The sequence below is a fragment of the Aplysia californica genome, unplaced genomic scaffold (assembly GCF_000002075.1).
Source record: "Aplysia californica isolate F4 #8 unplaced genomic scaffold, AplCal3.0 scaffold00043, whole genome shotgun sequence".
Lineage (NCBI taxonomy): Eukaryota > Metazoa > Mollusca > Gastropoda > Aplysiida > Aplysiidae > Aplysia > Aplysia californica.
In genome coordinates this window covers 1,824,654-1,845,644 of record NW_004797313.1, presented here as the reverse complement: position 1 = coordinate 1,845,644, position 20,991 = coordinate 1,824,654, and the positions used below count along the sequence as shown (strand labels likewise).

The window sequence follows — 20,991 nt, the reverse complement described above, 5'->3', positions numbered from 1 at the left end:
GGGGGGCACAACATTTTCAGACAATCTGGTTGAGGCTCACATGCAGGTCTAGCAGCTGCATTGTTGTTGTTGTTTTCGTTGGTTTTTATTTTGTTTGCTGTTTTTTATTTTGTTGCTGGTTTTGTTCAAGGGTGACAATAAAACGAAATGTGTCAGATGAGGAAGACTGAGTGCTGTGTTAAGACAAACACATGGGTCCTTATCACTTTGAGAACGAGCGACGCTTCTGTGGAAAATTCATGTTGACGTCCATTGTTACTTTATTACACTGGGTAAACAGTGACCACCCATCTCATCAAGTTCACAGAGACATCTTTATTAACCACCGAGATAAAGTCAACTCAGTCATCGAAAATAACAAGAAAAGATACGGTCTACATGAATTACAAGATGTTAAATCACCCAAACAACTCGTTCAGACTACCAATGCTATTCTGGGAAAAGAAACAATATCTCCTCTCCCTTCTGCAACACCAGATGACGAACTTTGTAGTTTGTTTGTGACTTTTTTCAATGACAAAATTAATACCATACGGTGTTCTCTCGACCTAGAGCCAAATGGATCTACTTTCACTTTTATAACCCAGAATCCTCCGATGGTGTCCTGATTACTGTAACAATTATGACATGGGCCAGGCCCAAACATAAACTTATTCCAGCAAAAGTTTTGTCTTGCATACTTGTCTCATAAAAGGGAGCCAGGACCCCCTCTCCCCCCAGTGCCCCTAATGACTGATTTGCCGTCGATCCCGATTTTTTTCACCAGATCCTGATTTTTAAACTCTAAAATCCTGATTTTTAGATTTCATAGAGTGGCAGTCTGTATATAACCATATATATATATCGTTTCGATAAATGATTTGTTTTGAAGATCCTCAGTATTTCTGGGTTCATCAAATCATGGTAAAGGACTGGTTTTGGATTTTTAAGAACATGTTGAAGGACAAAAAGGCTCTGTGTTTATTGTATTGTTGCAACTTTTATTATGAGCTTGCAACTTTATGTGCATTTAGGTTTCGTTGTATAACTAAGAACTTGTCCTGTGACAATTTTAAAGCAGATAACTAGAATGATAAGCGACATTATTACGGTCCAGTAAAAAAGTTTTGTGTTTTAATGAGCAATGGTTAATTTATTTTGTTAATTCTTTTTTTTTCAGTTGAGAAGAGAAAAAGTGGAGTTAGAGAACTCTCTTGAACAAGAACAAGAGTCCCTGGTCAACAGGCTGTGGAAGAGGATGGATAAGTTGGAGGCTGAAAAAAGGTTAGGCCTGCTGGATCATTAGTCTTGCTTTGAATTTTAAAATTCATTAAATAGTTGTCTGTGCTCTTCTAGACGGAAGATATGGGTTGTCTTTGGAAGCTGATCTATTATTCTTTTCGCAGGGTAGCTGTTCCCTCAAATTTTTTGCAGCATTATTATTGTCCTTGTCTAAGCCTAGCAAAAAGAGATTGTTATTGTCAAGACTTACAGTTGAAGAACTTCATGTCAAAATGCATTATAGGCACATATAATCCACTTTTTTAAAAAGCCTTGAAACATACCAGATAAAATTACTACCTTCAATTTTTGTTTTCTGATGTACATAAATAGTCCTTGTGGCCACTATGAACATAGCTAATCTTGGAAATCACAAATCAATAACAGTCTTGATAACTACTATTCAATAATTGCTTTTTCACAAAATGCCTTAAATTGTCTGTGTTTTTTTTTTCATAAAACACCTCATTAAGTTCGAAGAAGTTTTTGGTGGCTTTTTGCTAATAGTTGGTGGATGCATAAAGTATCAACATGTTGTAAAAATAATGAAGATGGTTTTGACTCTGAAGCTAGTCACTAGAACATCTCATGCCAGAGGTTAGGAATTCAAACCTCCACATGGGCAATCCCAAAGTACAGACTTTTCTCATTTTTATTCAGTGGCAGAGTAAAAGACCGTTAACTTACACTTCATTTGACCAGTAGGTCCTTCCATGAAGAAAGTTTTATCTTGGTAGAATAGGCTGCTTTGAAACGTTAAAGCTGTCTTTGACAATAAGATACCAAAACAGGACACAGTATAACCGAGGAGAGCATTTTATTAAATGAGTAGTTTAAAGAAAATGAGACAAGTTCTCGTGTTTTAAAAAATCATAAGTGTTAATTTCCTTTCGGGCTACTTTTCAGACTTCTTCAGGAAAAACTTGACCAGCCTGTATCTGCCCCACCAAGTCCGAGAGACATCAACAATGGGGACACTGCATCTAACCTAGTGCAGCATATTGAGAGCTTGAGGTCAGAGGTCACGAGGCTAAAGGATCAGCTGAGGAGTGCTCAACTTGAACGTGAGTATCTGCGATATCTGTTTTCGGTTTGCCTTTTATGATGAACATTTCTTGAGTTTTTGGAACTCGGGAGGGGTCTTCCAGAGTTTTCTCGTGTTTTTTTCCCCTGTTTTGTGGTAGAAATAATTAGGATGGTAGGTGGTTATTATGGTGTGGTCCCCTGCTTTTTGGTGTTGTTATTAAAGTTCTAATATGGCTAAGCAAGTGGTTGGAGGGTGCAACTGGTAGGGTCCCCCCCCCCCGGTTTCAGTTACTCTTGTCTTGTGCTAATAATTGTGTGTTGATATGCTTCTGTTCTCTCAAACACACCAACAAACTACATGTGTTTTGGTGTTCTGATTTGTCTTACAATACTTCAGAGGTAGTTTTGTTCATCATTTTATTTTATTACTTATCCCCCTGGGGCAGTGCCTTTAGGCCATTCTCAAAGGGTGGACATTTCTCGTTCAGGCATAGTAGAATTGTAAATGGGCTGACTCATGTCACACTCATAACTGTGCTTGATCTACAACAGGGAACTGCTTCTTTTTCTTTCCTGATCTTTACTATGGTCATTTTCCTCTTCTTCTTTTGTATGTTTGTCACTCTCTTGTGACCTGCTATTTTGGGGTGCCTTGATAGTCGAAGCAGACCTTGTGCTGTTGAAGCTAGAGAGGTGAGCAGTCTAAGTCTGATTCCCTGTAAAGACTTCTCTGTTAACACCCACCCCTTGGCGCTCATATGACCGTATGCAGTTGCGAACGCCGTAAAACCCTCTACTATTAAAAAAGAAATAAAAATAAAAATTTATTACTTAATACCAGGACTAGTTTTTGCACGGCAGGTGGTTGGAGGTGGCACTCAGGTTTAGTCTGCTACTTTTTATTCTCCTCATCTATTCCTTTTAAGGTGTTGCTGTTTTGGTACCTCATGTTGGGAAACAATGACTCAGAGAAAGCTTAAGGACTCTTGTGGTCTAGAGGTTAAGGTGTTTGCCTCTCATTCACTAGGTCCTGGGTTCGAATCCAGATAGGAACATAAAATTTACTTCTCTAAAATTTTCTCCTTTCACATCCTTTTCTGTTCTCTAACAATGTTCTGTCATCTGCTTTCGTCTCTTTCAGCAGCTTTCTGCTGCTACTCCTTGGCTCTTTCTTACTGCTGTCTTTCACCCTCACCTGTCTTTCTCGGATAAGGGCGAAAAGTCTCAGAGGTCCAGTGTGCAAGTTGCACACATTAAGATCCACTGGTAGTCCAAAATTGATAAGAGAAGGCTTCGGCCGCCACCTGGGCAAAATTAAAATTTTTCTACCTACTGAGAATGTTTGTGTCCCGCGCACTCATATGACCTTACCCAAAAAAAAAAGAGACAAGTGCATACTCTAACAATGGCTTTTCCCACATCAAACTGGTGATGGGGGTGCTCTTAGAATTGCCCTAGGTCTTTGGTTTAGAGGTGGCATTTTCTCTGAACTTGTTTTGCCTGCTTCCCAACTCTTGTTTTGTGTAGGTCTGTTGGCTTAAAATCTTGCCTTGTAAAAGAGAGTGTGGGTGGTTGGCAGGTGTTCTGATGTGGTTTGCTTCTTCTTTCCTATCGTACATCTATCGTCCTTACCTCCCCTTCTTCATTTTTATATTTGTTACTGTCTTGTAACACCTCTAATCTTCTGGCGCTCATATGACCTTATGCAGTTGCGAGCACTGTAAAACCTCTACTAAAACTAAAAGAGAGTAACCAAAAAACTCCCATAGTGCAGGGGTCTACCTTTGGAGTCATCTCATATTATCGGTAAGGGTGCTAAACTCATTGTCTGTAAGGGTGCTTAACTCATACAAGAACTTTTTTTTTGTGTGTGTGTTCCAGATGCTGAAAAGATGGCCCAGTATGCGATGGAAGAGAAACACATCCGGGAGGAGAACTTGAGACTACAGCGGCGACTGCAGCTGGAGATGGAGAGAAGAGAGAGCCTGTGTCGCCACTTGTCCGAGTCAGAGTCCAGCCTTGAGATGGATGACGAGAGGTAAGTGTCTCAAAGCGTGAAGCAACTGCTTTTCTGGTAATTAGCAAAACTCTTGAAGTCTTTAATTTTTTTCATAAGTGATGTCACGATTTCGTGTGTGTTTTTTGTTGTTGTTTTGGTCTGTCCTGTTGTATGACCAAGTTACTGCTTTCGAAATGACATATTTTTTTGTAATTTGTAGAGTATTCTCTTTCCTGGGGATAAAAATCAGACTAATGACATTGCTGCCACTTTCCCGCTAAATAGCGGAAACTCTGCTTCATCTAGCTTTTCCCGCTACTTTCCTCCTTCCTCCGCTGGACCGCTCTCAGTCGTAAATTGCAATACTTTCTTTTTTTCTTTTTTTTTTTACATGCGGAAAACACCGAACCAGGAGAGAGATGAAAACACGGCTTGCGCATGTCCACCCGTAGCTTTCTACTTACATTCTTCTGTGCCTAGGCCTGGCGCTAGTTTCACATTGTTTATTGTGGAGTGACACAGTGTCTATCGAGCTTCGGGACGTTAGCATGCCGAGTTTGTAATTGAAAATGGCGGAAATTCGAGAGAAATTGATTCAGAATGCAAAAATAAAAGGAGCTGGAATGAGAACGAAGCAGCCGGTGTGCGACTTGAAAAGTTCATTAGATTAGAAAATTGAACAAGCCGCTTGCTGCACTTTGCGTTTGGTGTGATAAAGAATTCGCTGCACTCCTGTACAATTGCGGTCCCGTTTGTTTACATGACGGCTATTGTGGCTATGGAAGTGAATCTAGATCTAGATATCTAGATCTACTCATAGTTAGATATCTTGATTCTAGATCTAGATTAGATAGCCTAGGCTATAATTTTAATTCAGTTTAGATCTCCAAATAAGAAACACACTACAGGGGCACCACGTGCAAAGGGGACCGCAATTGTACAGGAGTGCCGAAATCGCTCAGTACAGCGACAAATGTGTTGCCTCCTTGATCCAATACTGCTCTACATCGATGCAGATCTACAAGTTTAAAGTGAAAAAAATCTTTTTATAAGACACCAGCTGGCAACAAACACTGGATTTTTAGTCACCAAGTCCAAACTGTGTCAAATTGACTCAAATGCTTGTTAGTCAACTTAGTGCCTTTGTTTTTTGTGGGTTTTTTTCAAATACATTTTAATTCAGTTGCTTATGGTTAACAAATATGACAGTTTTCCCTTCCAAAAACCGTACGCTAGATTTTCCTGTATATATTTCCCCTGGATCTCACTGGTTTTACTCCGGCCTTCGGAGAGTGCGCGTCCGCCTTCGCGTGGATTTCCTCCTTTTTTGAAATTCCTGAATAGCAGCTATGTAATGACTAGGTCTCCTTTGTAAAAATTGCCTGATCAGATTTGCCTCTAAGTCTTAATATTTTTCAGCCTTTTCAAGTGGACTTTTTAAATGTCATAAATACTGTGTGTCACATGTCTATCAGTATTTTTTGCTGTGAGTCTTTAGTTGGAGGGTGATACATGGAAATAGAGAAACTAAACTATAGTACCCAGGGTTCCCGCGGCCTCCTTGAATTCAAGGAGTCCTTGAAAACTGCTTGAATTTGCCTTCAAGGAAAAATCTCCTTGAAAACTCCTCAAATTTTGCCAGATCGGACAGGAACACGTGTACAGGGTGACTGCCAAGCCCCGGGAATCCCGGGGGCCCCTGGAATTACCCAGGAATTTGAAAAAAAATCGCCGAGATCCGGAATGCAACGGGAATTTGAAGAAATCTGTAAATTGCCCCGTGAAAGACCCGGGGAAATACTTAAAAGCTCTCGAATATTTGAAAACCAAATCCGATAACGTCCTTGAGTTCATTTTTGCCGGTCGCGATTGTGAATAATATTTATTCGGTCCCTCCCGCCTGAGAGTACGTTACACACGCACATGCGGTAATGGTGGCAACAAGTGGAAGTATGTGCGATACCGAAGCTCGATCGGGAAAATCAAGATCTACTTTCGCTTTCGTTACCACCCAGAAATTTGCGGTAGAGCCTATAGTAGTCTGATAACGCCACATTTGTAACATGCAGGCTCTGCATTACAAACGCTGTGTCGTCATGAAAATAAATCGTTTGTCCTGTGCTGTCACTTGTGTAAAAAAAACAAAACAAAAGAAAAAGAAAGTTATACAAGCTTCTTCTCGGGCTCGCCATCGTGACCGGTCATTGAACCTGTGCGTTTTCATCACATCGTTAGTATCGGCGATGGTTGAGGTCACCAAAGTTCATGCAAAGTTTGAGCGCTGCGAAGTATAGGACTCGGGAATGGTAGGATTATTGATTTTTTAAAAAGACGCATGCGGGAGGGGGAGGGGGCTGGAGGTTGAAGGCAACACCGGGTGACAAAAAAACAACTGAACTTGGAAGTTGGTAGATCTCTAGATCTCTCTGCAAAGGGCGCGTTGGTGCACAATCCTTGTGTGGAATCGGGATCCATTACACTCAAATCGTCTAAGCCGTGTTCTTTTTACTAAAGAGTTCCCGTTTCATTGCGTTGGTGATTGTTAATTATATGTATTGTATATTTTAGCTTTCTGTTCAAGATTCGCAGATTTTCAGTGTCACTGCATCTTGCCCTCCGACAGTTCTTACACCTCTCGCTCAGAATAAGTCTACTTGAGCCATTCATGTTATTACTTTACTTTGACTTTGAGCTAGAGTAATAATTTTTGTCTTTCACGTTTATTATATAAGCCTTGACACCCCAACTGGTTCTTGACAGTGGATATTCTGGTTCTAATCCTTTTCTCAGGCTCAAAGCAAGATTCATTTGATATAGTTTATATAGGCGAATATAATGAGGGGAAAATATAAATAAGTTAGAACAGACTGAAAAACCTAAGTCACAGTATCTCAGTGCCACACTGACATCATGTTGTTGACTGGATTCAATGTACCTACATGCGTGTGTGTGTATATATTATATATAATATATAAATGGAGCATGCACTGTCGTTGTTATGTAACATGCCCCTGGAGAATGGATGAGACCCCCCCCCTTGAAAATTGAGAAGCCGGGTTGGCAGTCACCCTGGGAACAGTTTTTCTAGGAAAATCGAAACTATGAATATGATATGATTCCTTTCGGACAAGTGTTTTTTTTTTTAAACAGGCTTTCGTCATGGATTTCTTGACCAAATCTCCTTGAATTTTAAAAATTTCTCCTTGAAAACTCCTTGAATTTGATGGGAAGTTCATGGCAGGAACCCTGAGTACCTTTTTTGTTATTGCAGACATTTTAACGAAATTGCAAAACATCATGAAGCTGCGTCTAGCGGTCACAACGTCCGACCCCGCACTGTGTCCAGCCCGATCCCCTACAACAGCAGTGCTCCAAGGTCTATTTCTCCCAGTAAGTGCATACATTGGCTCAGAAAAATGTTTTCTTTATTATATCAAGACTAGAAAAGTAAATATGTGACATGACTGACTTAAAGAAATGTTATTTTTCTGCATCAAGAAATAGATTGTAAAAGATAAGTAGAGTGTTAGAGCTCTGAGCTGTCAGTTTTGTTTTAAGTTCCTGCTTTTTAACTACCTTTTTTTGTTATTGTCATTTTTTTGTCTTCAGTATTGTTTGTCCGCCACCATACATCTGAACTCAGTCAGATTTTAAAGTCAAGGCTGTTATTTCATTGTTTAATTTGAATTTGCTGTTACAAGTCTTCTCTGTTATCATCTCTGGATGTATTAAAGGTAAAACATGGAAATCAATTCCTTGTCATTACTGTTTTAAGCTCTGAACAGTGTATAGTAGTGGTGTATGCTGCTTATTTTAAAAGTCAAAATAATCGTTATATTTGATCTTGATGAGCTGCTGCTGGAAAGGTGATGATTTTTTAAACAGTTTGATAACCTTTTCTTGAATATGGGAGGATAGATATTTGTGTAAATCCAGAAACTTATGTTGTTGTTGTTGTTGTTGTTATCGATCCAGCAACGTCTGGGCTCTCGCCCTTCTGTCCAATGCCATGTAGTGATAAGTGCAGGTTTGCTGCAGTTGTTGTAATGTTTCGTAGAGTGTGAGAAACTTGTTTATAAATTTGAGGAATTTTCAAGATGTTTTAATTTTGTACTTCTTGGTTGCCTCCCAAATTATTTGAAAAGGTTACCTCATTCTAAAAATTCAACACATTTGTGAGAAGGAACTACACCTTTATGCATGTGACTAAAAGGAAATTACCTGTCGCGCAGGTCTCACTTACGTGGCAGCCAAGAGTCCACCCAGCCCCATGCGGAGGCCCGTGGCGGGTCAACCCTTTCACCCGCCAGCGCAGCCCCCTGTGCCCATGAACCAGGGAGTCCCACCGCACAGCCACGGGGCCAGCTCCCACCATCCCAGTGCCTTTATCGGGCCCGGAACCTCTCCACCTGTCTTCAGTGCGGCCATAAACTCGCATGCTCAGGTTGGTACATCCCTCTCATTCAGTGGATAATCAGGGTGATTGCCAAGCCCCTGGGAATTTGAATGAGTTCAATGATACCCGAGAATTTAAGGAAATTTGTAAATTACACAGGGAAAACACAAAGCTCTTGAAAAATTGTAAAATTGGTTTGGCAACCACTCTAGATAGTTGTCTGCCATCACACACATATGCACAGATGCACGCGCTGGCACACACTCACACACTCACACACACACACCCACACACACACACAAACGCACACCAAGCACATGCACACACACACACACGCATGCACACGTGGTGCTCAGACAATGAGTTTGGTAGGTTCTTTCACTGGAGTACAACCGCCTACCATGCACATGTAACTCAATTTTCATCCTTACTCCCTCCACAAACGGTTTAGAAACGATCTGATTGGTCCGATTCCTAAACCACAGTCCCCCTCTTTGCTTTTGTCGAATCACAATGATGCAAAGCAATCAATGACTGAAATCCATGGGACCGCGGCCATGCCTTTTTACCGCGGCCCCAACATCCTGATAGGCGTGGCAAGTCCTTCTACCCGCAGCCGCCAAGTCCCTTGTAACCGCGGCATTGGTCTGATCACACGGGCATGGTGATAAGATATGTCTCCCAAGGCCCTAGATCAAGGTTTAGCATCCCGTAAACACTAGTAGATAATCTAGAACTAGGTCATTTTGGGATAGTGCTACAAAGACCTAAACGTGCTGCCACACAGGGGCATCAAATGTAGCCAGCTTGGACAACCCACCCAGTCAAAGTATACTGACATAGGGCCGACCAGTTCTGGTACTAACTCGTCGACGTTAGATGAGGCAGCTACCTGAGTGTCTATTTTAAAGTCTTAGACATGACCTGGCTGGGTTTCGAACCACTGACCTCCCAGTCCTCAGGTGAACGCTTAAACCACGGCCACGGAGGCCGGTTAGTTGCAACTGATACACCCTGGCTGTGAAGTCAAGTTTGGTGGTGGTGGTTAGGCTTCAAATTTTAAAAGATGTTGAAGGGAAGATGGTGGATTGGAGAGAGTATGGAAGAGGAAATCAGTCTATGTAGAGGGAAACAATTATACGAAGGCGTCACTCACCAGACATATACCCCTCTGCTAGCATTTACTGTGTTAACATGGCCCCTAGAGGGCCATGCTTGGTTCATTCTCCATTTTGTGATCTTGTAAGCACGGCCACCCCAATTTAGCCTTGTGGTGTGAAAACAAACTGGTTTTTGTTTTATATATTATAACAATCTCCAACCAGTTTTCTACCAAATGGTCATGTTAAGGTTTATTTTAGGCTTGCAGAAAAAATATGGAAGGATTGTAACGCATACCACCTGTTTCTTATCGAACAACAACTTCGAGTGGATGTCAACTTTGGCGCCACGCCGTGCAATCCTAACAAGGAAATGGGAGCTGTATATTACTGGACACCTCTTTAAATGATCTTTCAACTGTGTGAGAGTAGCTATGTCCCCATGTCGTGTTTCTAGTGCCTGATGCAGACAAGGGCGCGATAACACGACGGTCGCACTCTAGCGGTTATACGCTACCTCTCATGTTGTCAGTCTGTATGTCTTCTTTCCTTCTCATGAACATCATTGTGTGTATGTGCTTTTTTTAAAACTGTGCAGATAAAAGTCCATCCTTGAGCTACGCTGAGGTAGATTTTTTCTTTCATAAACTTTGTTTTGAATGTGTAGAGAACATATAGAATGTGGAGTGAACAGAGGATCTCTGCCATTTTCTGAAGCACACTGCTGGCCAGGAAAGCTCTTTCCTTTGAGTTATCACTTTTCCTGCATGCGTTATATTGATATTCTACTTTTTTGTTTGACTCAGACCAACAGCTGATGATAACACATACTTACTCACTCAGAGTTACGAAAGCTGTAGTGCAACTAGATGAATATATAATTAAGTACTGCAGCTCGAATTGATGACCTGTCTTTTGTTATATCCACAGAAACCAAAAGTTCATTCTGAGAAGTTTGCTAAACCCAGTGGATTCCCTGTGGAGAAGTCTGAGAAGACATAAGTCGTGTTCTCTTCACTCTTCTTCAAAGTCTCTGTGATTTACACAATGTCCTTCCTCTCCTGTGTGGAAAGGGCCGTTTAACCCACACCACATTTTCCCTTTCCCCCTTCCCTACACTTTGTCCTCTCCGTACCCTGTGTGGAGGATGCCCTTGAGGGGAGGAGAAATGTCACTTGAAACCAAGGCCCATGGCGTTGTCAATGATATTGCCCTGTGGTCTTGTGCTTGGAACTTCAGGCTTGCCAACTGTCCAGATTTTTCCAGGAGTGTCCCTGATTTGAAAAATGAAAATATAAATTTCCTGGTGTTATTAGCTTTAATTTTTTTTAAATGTCCACTGTACATCTTCGATCTTCAGTGGACGTGCTATTTACATCCACAAAAATTGATCTTGGGGATTTGTATCTACAGGTTTGTGGGCTATGTTTAGGAGACCTAAGTTCTACATATAGCCTGGACAATTACATTATTCCTACTGAAACATCATTCTGTTAGGTACCACTCACAATCTACCTATCTAAAGAAAAGGCCAAGCAATGGAGGTGTTAAAAACTTTAAAATTCTGCCTAATCAAATCAAAATTTATAATATTGCACCTTTGGTTAATGTTTTTCCTTACAATTTATTTCTTTGGCTCCAGCTTCTTTCTATGTATCCACTTCTTTCTTTTGACTAAGTTACGTAGGTATACAGACCTGCACTAACAATTAACTCAGAATTGTGTTGTCCCTGACCTACTTTTCAAACAGTTGGCAGGCCTGAATTTGCCATTTAAGAAGAGGTGACTTCTTCCTTTGCTGTGCCTAACTCTTTCAGCACCACACCATAACCTAGCTGTGCTCTCGAGTCCACAAACTTTGACTACTGACAGACATTTCTTGTTTTTAAACATGTTTTGTATATTGTACTTGAATTAAGTCTCTCCCTGAAATTTTCGAGGGAAAAAAAGTATGTGCTCGTAAAGTTGTGTACAGGAAAGGCACTTTCTCAATTTTCTGGCCCCAAACGGTTGTAGGGAGAGACTGAGTTCTGAAAATATTCACTGTCATGCCATGCCATGGAATTACTTGAACTCTTTACATTACTTGTAGCAATTACTGTTTTAGCAACAGACGACAGTATTGGAGGGTAGTCGCAGATCTTTTTCTTTTCTTTTTTTTTTTATAACTGAGGGTGACATATCTTTGATATTACAAATTGGTATAGTGTTCAGTCATAATATCGAACAACATCTCAGTGATAACAGTACAAAAATGTCAAACCAGTGCTGTAACCTGTTGTTCTCCTAATGTTGGTTTTTTGGGGGTTTTTTTTTGAGGTTGTCTTTTTTATTTCCATGTTGTTTGTTTGTATTTTTTATTTCTGTGCAAATATTCATTTTCTTGAATAGAGGTGTTGTACATTATTTCATAAAGGGTGTAAATGTTCTTTGAAGTAAATGACTGTACTGTATCTATTTAATTTGATCGTCCATGTTTTTTCCATTCATTGTTGTTTGGTTGACTCTTATTTCCAAAGCTCCCTTGCTCGAAAAGAATTTTGAAGTGTGTATTCTCTGGACAGCAGGAGATGCATCACAAAAATGTACATAATGTTAGAATTGTGTTGACTAGTCGTTTTAGAGTCCATTTGAATTTGGTATGAGAAAGGGCTGTCTCTGGTTTCGATTCCTCACCTCATCAAAAGTGTTGCTTAGCAGCTGCAGATTTGTATATATTTGATTGCTTCCTTCCTGTAATTTTGTTTCGCGTTTGACAGACTTGTTCTGTGCTTGGATTCATTCCATGGGCATGGGTGTAAAAAAGTACATTTATGAGCGTTGGGGAGCAAACCCTTTTTTGGAAGGTGTGCAGAACATGGCTTTTCTGGTCCTCGTTGTCTTTCTCTTTGGCAAACTCTTTGAGTGTTCAAGCATGTGACGATAGCGGCTATAGCAGTATTCAGGATCTGTGGTCTAACACTGCCCTGTCCCAGAGAGATAACTTTTTTACGGGTGCACTTTTGCTTCTAATTATCTCACATTTAAGACCTTTATGTTCCTGGCATTGTGCTAATGCTAATGTTACTGAGCTGCCTTGTTTTTTTTTAGAAGTTTCCAGAAATCTGAATGTTCTAGATTTTTTCGTTTGTTTTTGTTTGTTTCATCTTTTTGGTCTACTTGATTAATTTCTCTGTGTGGATGTGATGTTGGTGTGTCTTTTTTTGTGCCGTCAGACATTATGTGCATTTCTTTCTATCTTCAGATGGCATTTCCATGTCATTCTTGTATCAAATGCTTAGCTCATAGTTTAGCTGTGAATGTTATTGTTCGTTGTTTGGTTACGGACATTTCACATCCGTCAGTATTATTTGATTCCACTGGTTTTTCTGCTAGATGCGCTGTCTTGATAGTTGATGCGAATCTGCACTCCAGCCTTCAGCTCTCCCATAAGGTGTGGGGGATTGTTGTTTGGCAAGGCCCAAAAATAACTTTTTTGTTGTGCTTTCACGTGTTGTTTGTTACTTTGTAAATTATATTCTTTGTTTGCTTCTTCTCAAAACCATTTGTTTTTCAACTTTATATTTCTATTGCGAAGTATGAATTCATGTGTGCTGGCATTTGTGGTGTAAGGGTTAGGCTGTTCGCAGTGCATGCAGACATGTGTTTGATTTGCTGAGTAGGGAGAGAAGTTTTATTGAGAGTCTCCTATCTGAGATGTTGTGCCCCAAATGGCATATGTTGGCTCTGATAGGCACGGTTAAAGCAACCGGTCTCCCAATCAATCTAAGTTGTGTTTATAAGGTTAAATTTGTACAACTAAAACTGATGTGTAGACAGTCGCGTGAGGTGGAAGGTTGAAAGGAAGTGAGTGGAAGGATGATGCAATGTGAAAAAATGTTTGATATTACCTTACAATATTGCATGCTTATGTTTATATGTCAGGATAGTCTGATGGAGTATTTCTGTGGTGATGTGTGTCTTAAGTTGCTTGGTGTGTGAGTGTGCTTATGTACGGTGCATTTATATCATGACATAGAAGATATGAATGGGGGAGAGTATGTTACTCATGTCAGTCATTGCTTGACTCTTTTTCCCTGTTTCTTCATGTATGACTGAACGAATTGCTGTGAAGTTAATGCCTTTAAATTATTATTTTTTTTTGGGTTTTCAACTGGGGAGCTTTTCCTCAGTGGATAATGGTATGGAAAATGCGATATTGCAATGGAGACAAAAGAGTTTCAAGTATATTCAAGGGCATTTGGTAAGCCAGGTTGTTTTGTAGAGAGTTTAGGGGTTCTTTGCTGTTTCCTTTTTTTTTATGCCTGGCCCCTCTAACAATTACTTTTCCCTATATATTACATTTTAAAATATTTTGTTTTGTGTGTGAGGTATGTTACGGTAGCCACATAGTGTTGTATGAGTTTGAGATGTTTACAGGTCAAGAGTGTGTTTTCCTGGTTTTTGGATTCCAGGTTTTCTTTCAGCATGAGTTTGGTGTCGCTGGCAGCCCTGCATAATGCTTCTTCTTTCTTGTCAGTCATGTAGGTCTTCACCCAATGAGTTATCAAAGAGGGGCACCAGTCATTCTGAGCTCTGCAATCATTGCGCATTGGCAGTTTTTCTTGTCTACGTATTGAGTCTTTGAAATTTTTTCTGTTGGATGTGAAACATAAATTATGTCGCCTGCATTGATTGATGGGTAGCATAACCCTCGGCAGAGGTCATAACAGATTTTCTCTGTGCCAGGCTTCTGTGGGAGCTGGAAGTGAGGGCTGTTCAGGATGTGTGGATTGATTAGTGCCTTGTTTCATGCATTATTTGCACAGCTTTTGTAGGTAGCTTTTCAAGTTACACCATCCCTAACTGCCATATCATCTTTTCCAGCCTGTAGAGAATATTCAATGTCAAAGTTGTAGCTGTGAGGTCTTCGATTTCCTTGATATGAGTTTGATGGCTTTCTCTATTTTTGTGAGATATTTTGTTGTTGTCCTGTGTTTAGCACACTGCGGATAATGTGTCTTCTTGCTTTAAGTTGTGAGCAATCATTGAGATTGTTTTTTTTTTTGACAAGTGATCATGCTAGTTGTCAATTGTAGAAAATTGGACGTTTGTCTATTTCAGCTGGTTTCCACAGCTGTACGGTATTGTGTGATCAATTTCCTCCTGCTATGTCACTGTTGTAGAGCTGAGTTCTGTACATTTTTTCATTCTATTATTGTTCCTACACGATCTACATAATGGGGATTGGGGTAGAGAGGTATGTTTTGGCTAGTTTCTCTGTGTCACTGGTTCGTCTGTTTATATTTTTTGGGGTTTTTTGGTCTTTGTTTACAATGATCTTGTAAAGTCTGACTTACGGTACTCTCTTTTCCCTCCAGCCCTCCCTTTCGCACCCTCTTTTAGTGTGGATGGAGGGCACCATCTGAAGATCCTGCTGTTTTTCTATTTTTTCATGTCTAATGTCATCTTGTGTCTCACAGCTCCGTGTAGCCATCATTGTGTTGATGTGCATCTCTTTGAACTTAAAAGGTTTGATTATGATTCAGATTTTAGACATGTACTGTAAACTTTTGCAAACAGCATTAACTCCAAGGATTTGTGAAAATGGAAATTATGTTGGTGAAAGTGAAAGCCTCAATTTTCATTTCTGTATTTCCCTTAGAACATTTTCATTTTATTTGGCTTTAACATTTTTGTCTTTGTGAACTTGCAATTAATTCTATAAGAGCATAGTTTAAAGATACTCATTTGATTGGGTGTCCTAATTTAAATTGCACATAATTAATATTTTTATTATAAGATTCCTGTTTGAACATGGCCCATAGCATTGTAACTGTTGATTGCTAATTAGCAAAGACCCTCTATGTTCTGCAAGTATTGCCACAGACTCCCTCCGCAAACGTATTTCAAATAGGACATGACCTCTAAAATTTGGGGTTTTGGGCACCCCAAAAGAGATTGTGGGTTAATAGATCCCCAAATATCCATATATATATATTTATACGAGTGTACACAAAAGGCGTTTGAGTTATCCCCACTGAAGTCATGAACAAGAATCGTCCTAAATTGGCCTGATCAGGATCTCCAGTTACATGACTGACAATTTATTCCCTTGAAAAACTGTCAGATAATAAAAATGTGTCTGGCTGCCACACATGTACCGTATCAAAAGTAAGGTGTTCTCGTTAGTTTATCTAGTCCCGTCAAAGGGAACTGTGTGTAATTGACGAGAAGTTTGTAGATTTATAAAGTAAAAGCTTTCTGGTGCTACAGATGAACAATTACAGAATCTAAGGTATATTTCTGTGTAAAAGTTCTTTCTTGTAAAGAAATGGAACATTAAGAAAGCAGCGAGGACACTTTTTTTGTACTTCTTGTACGCCTTACTGGTTTTTATTGCCATGCTGTTATGCTTTATGACAGTTGCTTGGACAACAGTTTGCTTGGTTGGTTATTTTTACGAATCCTCATTTTTGTGCTCGTTTTTGAGGACGGAAAGAGCATGTGTCCAGATTTTCACAGTGAGCACTTTTTTTTTTTGAAGACAAACTGAAAATGCTGAACAAGTCATTTCCATCCACATAGTGAACATGCCAGACTTGATTGTCCTTTCATGATATAAGGTGAAATAAATCTTTATCGATTGGCATATTCCCAAGATGTTGCAGGTACATTGTCATTTGTAAATGTTGATATCTAGTTACTGTGATGTGTACACTTTGACATGGGCTTATCTCTTGGATTTAATTAAATAAAATGTCTTATCTATTGTCATCAGAGCCGTGGCATCACTGCTTACAGTTTGGGATGGATACCAGGCACTGCAGAACTAAAAGGTGCTGTTTGTATAGAAGGATTAATGAAATCACACAAGCGTGCTCAGCAATGTTTTGAGACTGAGAAAATTAAGATCAAATGAACTGGGAAAAATTTATGGAAATGCCTTGCCTAAGTTTAGATATAGCCTTTTTAGTAATCACGCTTTACGTGGCAGTGTTGGCTTCCTAGATGAGCTGCAAGTTTCTCCCCCAAACAGCGTCCCGTTGGTGATGGTATGGGCAGGTATTTTTTATGTGGATGTCAGTTGGAAGTATTAAAATCTTGAGCACATTGAATATGGATTACTGTGTGCTTGTGTTTTACGTTATAGAAATTGTTGAATCAAGCTCTTTAACATGTAAAAAGGTTTCTCGTAAGGTGTGATGAATCCGTATTTCATCTAAAGATGAAATAGGAGGAAGGAAAGTTTTATATTTACGAACCAACCCACCGGAGGATACTACCGACGTTATACTTTCTGCTGTCTCTGCTTTCAAAAAGTTGGGTTTTTTTCTGAGAACCTTTAAAGTGTGTTCTGTGTGTGGTGCTTGTTGTTCTGTGAGGGGATAGAATTAAGTAAGCTGAACCTGTTATGTGTTTCATTTCATGTATAAGCTGTAGGAATGCTCAGAAATGTATGACTTATTCAGTGACTATGAGTCATGAGTGAGTCCTCAAGGAATCCCAAGTAGTTAAGAAAGAGGTATAATGTTGAATATGTATAGATCTAATCTAACTAAACAGAATGATGCATAATCATTTAAAGTTGTGTGTAGATGAGTTTAAAATAGAATTTGAAGACAATCACCATGTCTACTCTACCCAGTTTTGTTTTTGTTCAGCAATTATGTTTTTGTTGTCGTTAATCGGGATTTTGTTTTCTGATTTTTCGTACTTTTGGGTGGGAAGTACTAGCAACTTCGGATATTTCTTTTCTGTCTCTCTTTGTTGTCTTCTTATGTTTTTCTTTTGTCTTTTATTGTTATGTATTGGTCTTATATGCACCCAGGGTAGTGTGAGGCAGACTTGCCTTGCAGTTATGAAGGGTTGGGGTTTAAGAATGCTGTTCTTGGTTTCAGATGCAACAATTTATTTCATTAATAAGAGTGAACATACTGAGCATTGTTTCATCTCTGTCCAGGCAGCTGAAGGGCTCACTGGCTCTGTTCTATCCCCTCTGTTGTTTCTACCTGTCAATATTCCTTCTACCATCCACCCCAAAACAATGTGAGCGGCAGCTTGCATTGATTGCTTCTCAGGAAGCTGACTGGAAAGGTTTTGGAATGCTTTAGGGTCTGTCAGGGTAAAAATAAAATGTATATCACGGAGATCCTACTTTCGAACAGGGATATTTGCTATAAAAGAATGCAATCTTATTATCCGTGGTAAGGTACTTTGCCTAGCATGCAGAGGACGTAGATTCATCTAATAATAGTAATAGTATTTGAGTGTCTCCTTGACTGAGATGTATCCCAGGTAGCCTGGATTGGACCTGGATGGCAGGTTTGAAGCAGCATGGCTCCTAATTATGGTTTATCTGGCTTATCTCTGTAGGGGTGTAGAACAATCCCTGTAGGGGTGTAGAACATATATTTCCTACTGCTGAAGTATGATACCTTCACCACTGTGTCAGCTAACTTCTTTTCCTCTCAAACCATTGTCATCATCTCTTGGGCATGGCTGATTTGAATTGGAAAAGTTCATGGAGAGTTCATGGGACTCACTGGGCAGAGGTGAACATGTCTCAGGGGAGAGGGAGAGGCTTGATGGCTGGAGCTTTGACACAGTTTGTCTTTCAGGCCATCCAATGTTTTGCCCATTCATCAGATACTCTTACCAGAGTCTGTGGTTGGAGGGTTTGGCTCTTCACATCGCACTCTTTGACTTTGAGATCTGCCCGCTTTAAAGGAAGACATTTCATTGACCGTCTCTGCATTCCTGCTTGGATGTGCACTATGTGACCTTGTTTTGGCTTGTTGAGCAGGAATTGAAGCAGTCCTTCCTTGAATTGTCTTATAAATTGTTTATCTCTTTGTCCTCATTGTTCAATGCCATGCACTTCATTATGTCAAGGTGCTGATCTTTAGTTAAAATCTAAAATGTTAGTTTTGTCGCTGCCTCTCCAATTTCTTCATTACTGTGTCTATTTTTTAATTTTGTTATTTTTAAAAGTCTCTTGTGTTTCCTACTGCTGCTATTTTTCTGTTTTGAAATGAATTTCATTAATGAAAACACTGAGCTGGATTCTACATATCAGAAACATTGGTTTAGATTTTGTTTTGTTGGATGCAAGTGGATTAATTCCAAACATGAGTGTATGTTCATTGTTTGACTTGGGCAATTGTTTGACAAGACTGAGCATAAAGGCATACTACATCTAGGAACGATCACTGGTAGATGTCAGCTCAAAAGAGACTGTGTTGCTGAGCTATAATCTGAAAAAGGGGCTCAGAAAAATAATCAGGGGTAAAAATAGCCCTGAACTCTATTTTTAGTCACCATTACTGTATTAAAAAAATTATATGCACAATCTGAAAGCTTTGCCACAAAATGTTTTTATTTTAATGTAACAAGTCGTTTTTGATGCTTCTCTGTTAACCTCTCTATGTAGAAGAAGGCTGACGTCGTTTTCTTAGAAATTATTTTATTCACTGATTTACTTCTGCTCTGTTAATAATGGATTGCCTCAATCAGTTGAGCTAAATGAATATAGTTTTCCCCATATTTTAGCTTATGAAAATAGTTTTCACGCAGCAGCAGTATAATCTCAGTAATAAGACGAACATCAGTCTCACTTTGACTTTGAAGTGTTATTAAATTTTTGTCTGTTGCTCAAAAACGTATTCATGAGAAGGAGAATCTGTTACTTGACTAAAATCTATTGATATATTGATTGACTGACTTTCGTTTTCCTGAATGTGAAGAATAAGTAGCTTCAGACCTAGTTTGTAGAATAGTGAGGTTTCACATTAAACCACAATGTAGCTGTTAGTCTCATGTTCATTGTGTAATGAGAAAACATTGTTTTTTATCCATATCATCATGAATAATTTGTTCACCTAATTGGACAGTTCAAGAAAAGTGTTTTGAGATATGAAATGTGTCTGGTTCATGGAGTCCAAAAAAAAATAAAATGTGCATGAAGAGGACAGAAAGCAGATGATGAGGGGTATTGCTAGTAGTCAACGTGTTTTGGTTTTAAGTTACTAGTGTGTAATTTTGGAAAGATCTGCTCAGTGTAAACTGTTGGTTACAGTAGGGTCTAAAGATAGAGATATGTATGGTTGAAAGTCAAGCCCTAATGATTTGTTTATGGTGTCTGAAATTTTTTAAAGGTGGACAGCCATGGATACATCCTTGTTTGTCTTCTGCTTAGGCCGCACGTTTATGACAATAAATGCTCCTGGGATGAGTAGTGTTATCTTTTCTGACCCGCTGGTAATGTTATTGTTGGTGTGTGAATTGGTTTTGGTTGATGACAGCCTGCGAGAGAAGAAGGTCAGTCTAGTATCAGTCGCCATTTTCATATATATAATATAGATGTCATATTATATATATATTTTTGATAATCTGTCATGGTTGTACTGTTTAGGATACTTAATTTTGTGCTGCTTTTGTCGGAGGCATACAAGACTCTTTGTCTGTCCATCCATGGTGAATAAAATCTGTTGCTTTCTGTTCAAGAAGTACATTTGTTCCTTGTCTTTGTATGTGTATTTTACTAGCAGTGCAATATTACTGGTTAGCTATTTTTAATTTTGAGTAGTGTAAATGACTTAGAACAAAATAGAAGCTACAGAAATGTGGTTTCGAAGGAGACTGCTGAGAATATCGTGGAAGTAAAAGAAATCAAATGAGGTAGTGCTTGATGAAGCCCACGTGGGACGCTCACTGTTAAAAACAATCAGGAAACGGCAAATGCAGTTTTGGGACACCTGAACAGACAAAGGTCTTGAACATCTAGCAGTCACTAGCAACTTTGAAGGCAAACGAGGCAGGGGTAGGCCCAGAGCAACTTACTTGGAGAACGTATACAAATGGCTAACGGGGAAAGATCAGGGAAACGTAGCTTTTTTAAAGAACATCCGAGCAAAGGAATGAATGGAGAACCATGATCGCCGATGTCTGTCACAGATCTGGCACTGGATGAATGAAAATGATGTATACAGGTGGCCGACGAGCTACAGACTTCCACGTAAGTTAAGGACTACCTTGACAGAAAGCTCAGATTTTTTAAATATCCGAAAGAAAAGACAGCAAGGAATGTTTAAAAAAGTTTTGCTCTGAAAGTGTTGACGGGTTAACAATGCGTACTGCAAAGCTTCCTATAGAGCCAAAACCACCTGCAAGTGAGGGGCCTCATAGTTTTACTATGGGGGAGTAAAGAATACACCTGCCATGATACTGC

General features: G+C 39.5%; 1 protein-coding gene across 1 annotated transcript in view; it reads left to right on the top strand.

Moving 5' to 3' along the window:
- Window positions 1–20,269, top strand: part of LOC101850630 (coiled-coil domain-containing protein 6) — a 28,882-nt gene extending 8,613 nt beyond the window's left edge. Inside the window, exons 4-9 of the mRNA XM_035968173.1 lie at window positions 1,160–1,263; window positions 2,167–2,324; window positions 4,168–4,324; window positions 7,557–7,675; window positions 8,518–8,729; window positions 10,712–20,269. Of these exons, the coding sequence (XP_035824066.1) occupies window positions 1,160–1,263; window positions 2,167–2,324; window positions 4,168–4,324; window positions 7,557–7,675; window positions 8,518–8,729; window positions 10,712–10,783 (822 nt within the window). The 3' untranslated portion in view covers window positions 10,784–20,269. The remainder of the gene's footprint in view (window positions 1–1,159; window positions 1,264–2,166; window positions 2,325–4,167; window positions 4,325–7,556; window positions 7,676–8,517; window positions 8,730–10,711) is intronic.
- The last annotated feature ends 722 nt before the right edge of the window (window positions 20,270–20,991 follow it).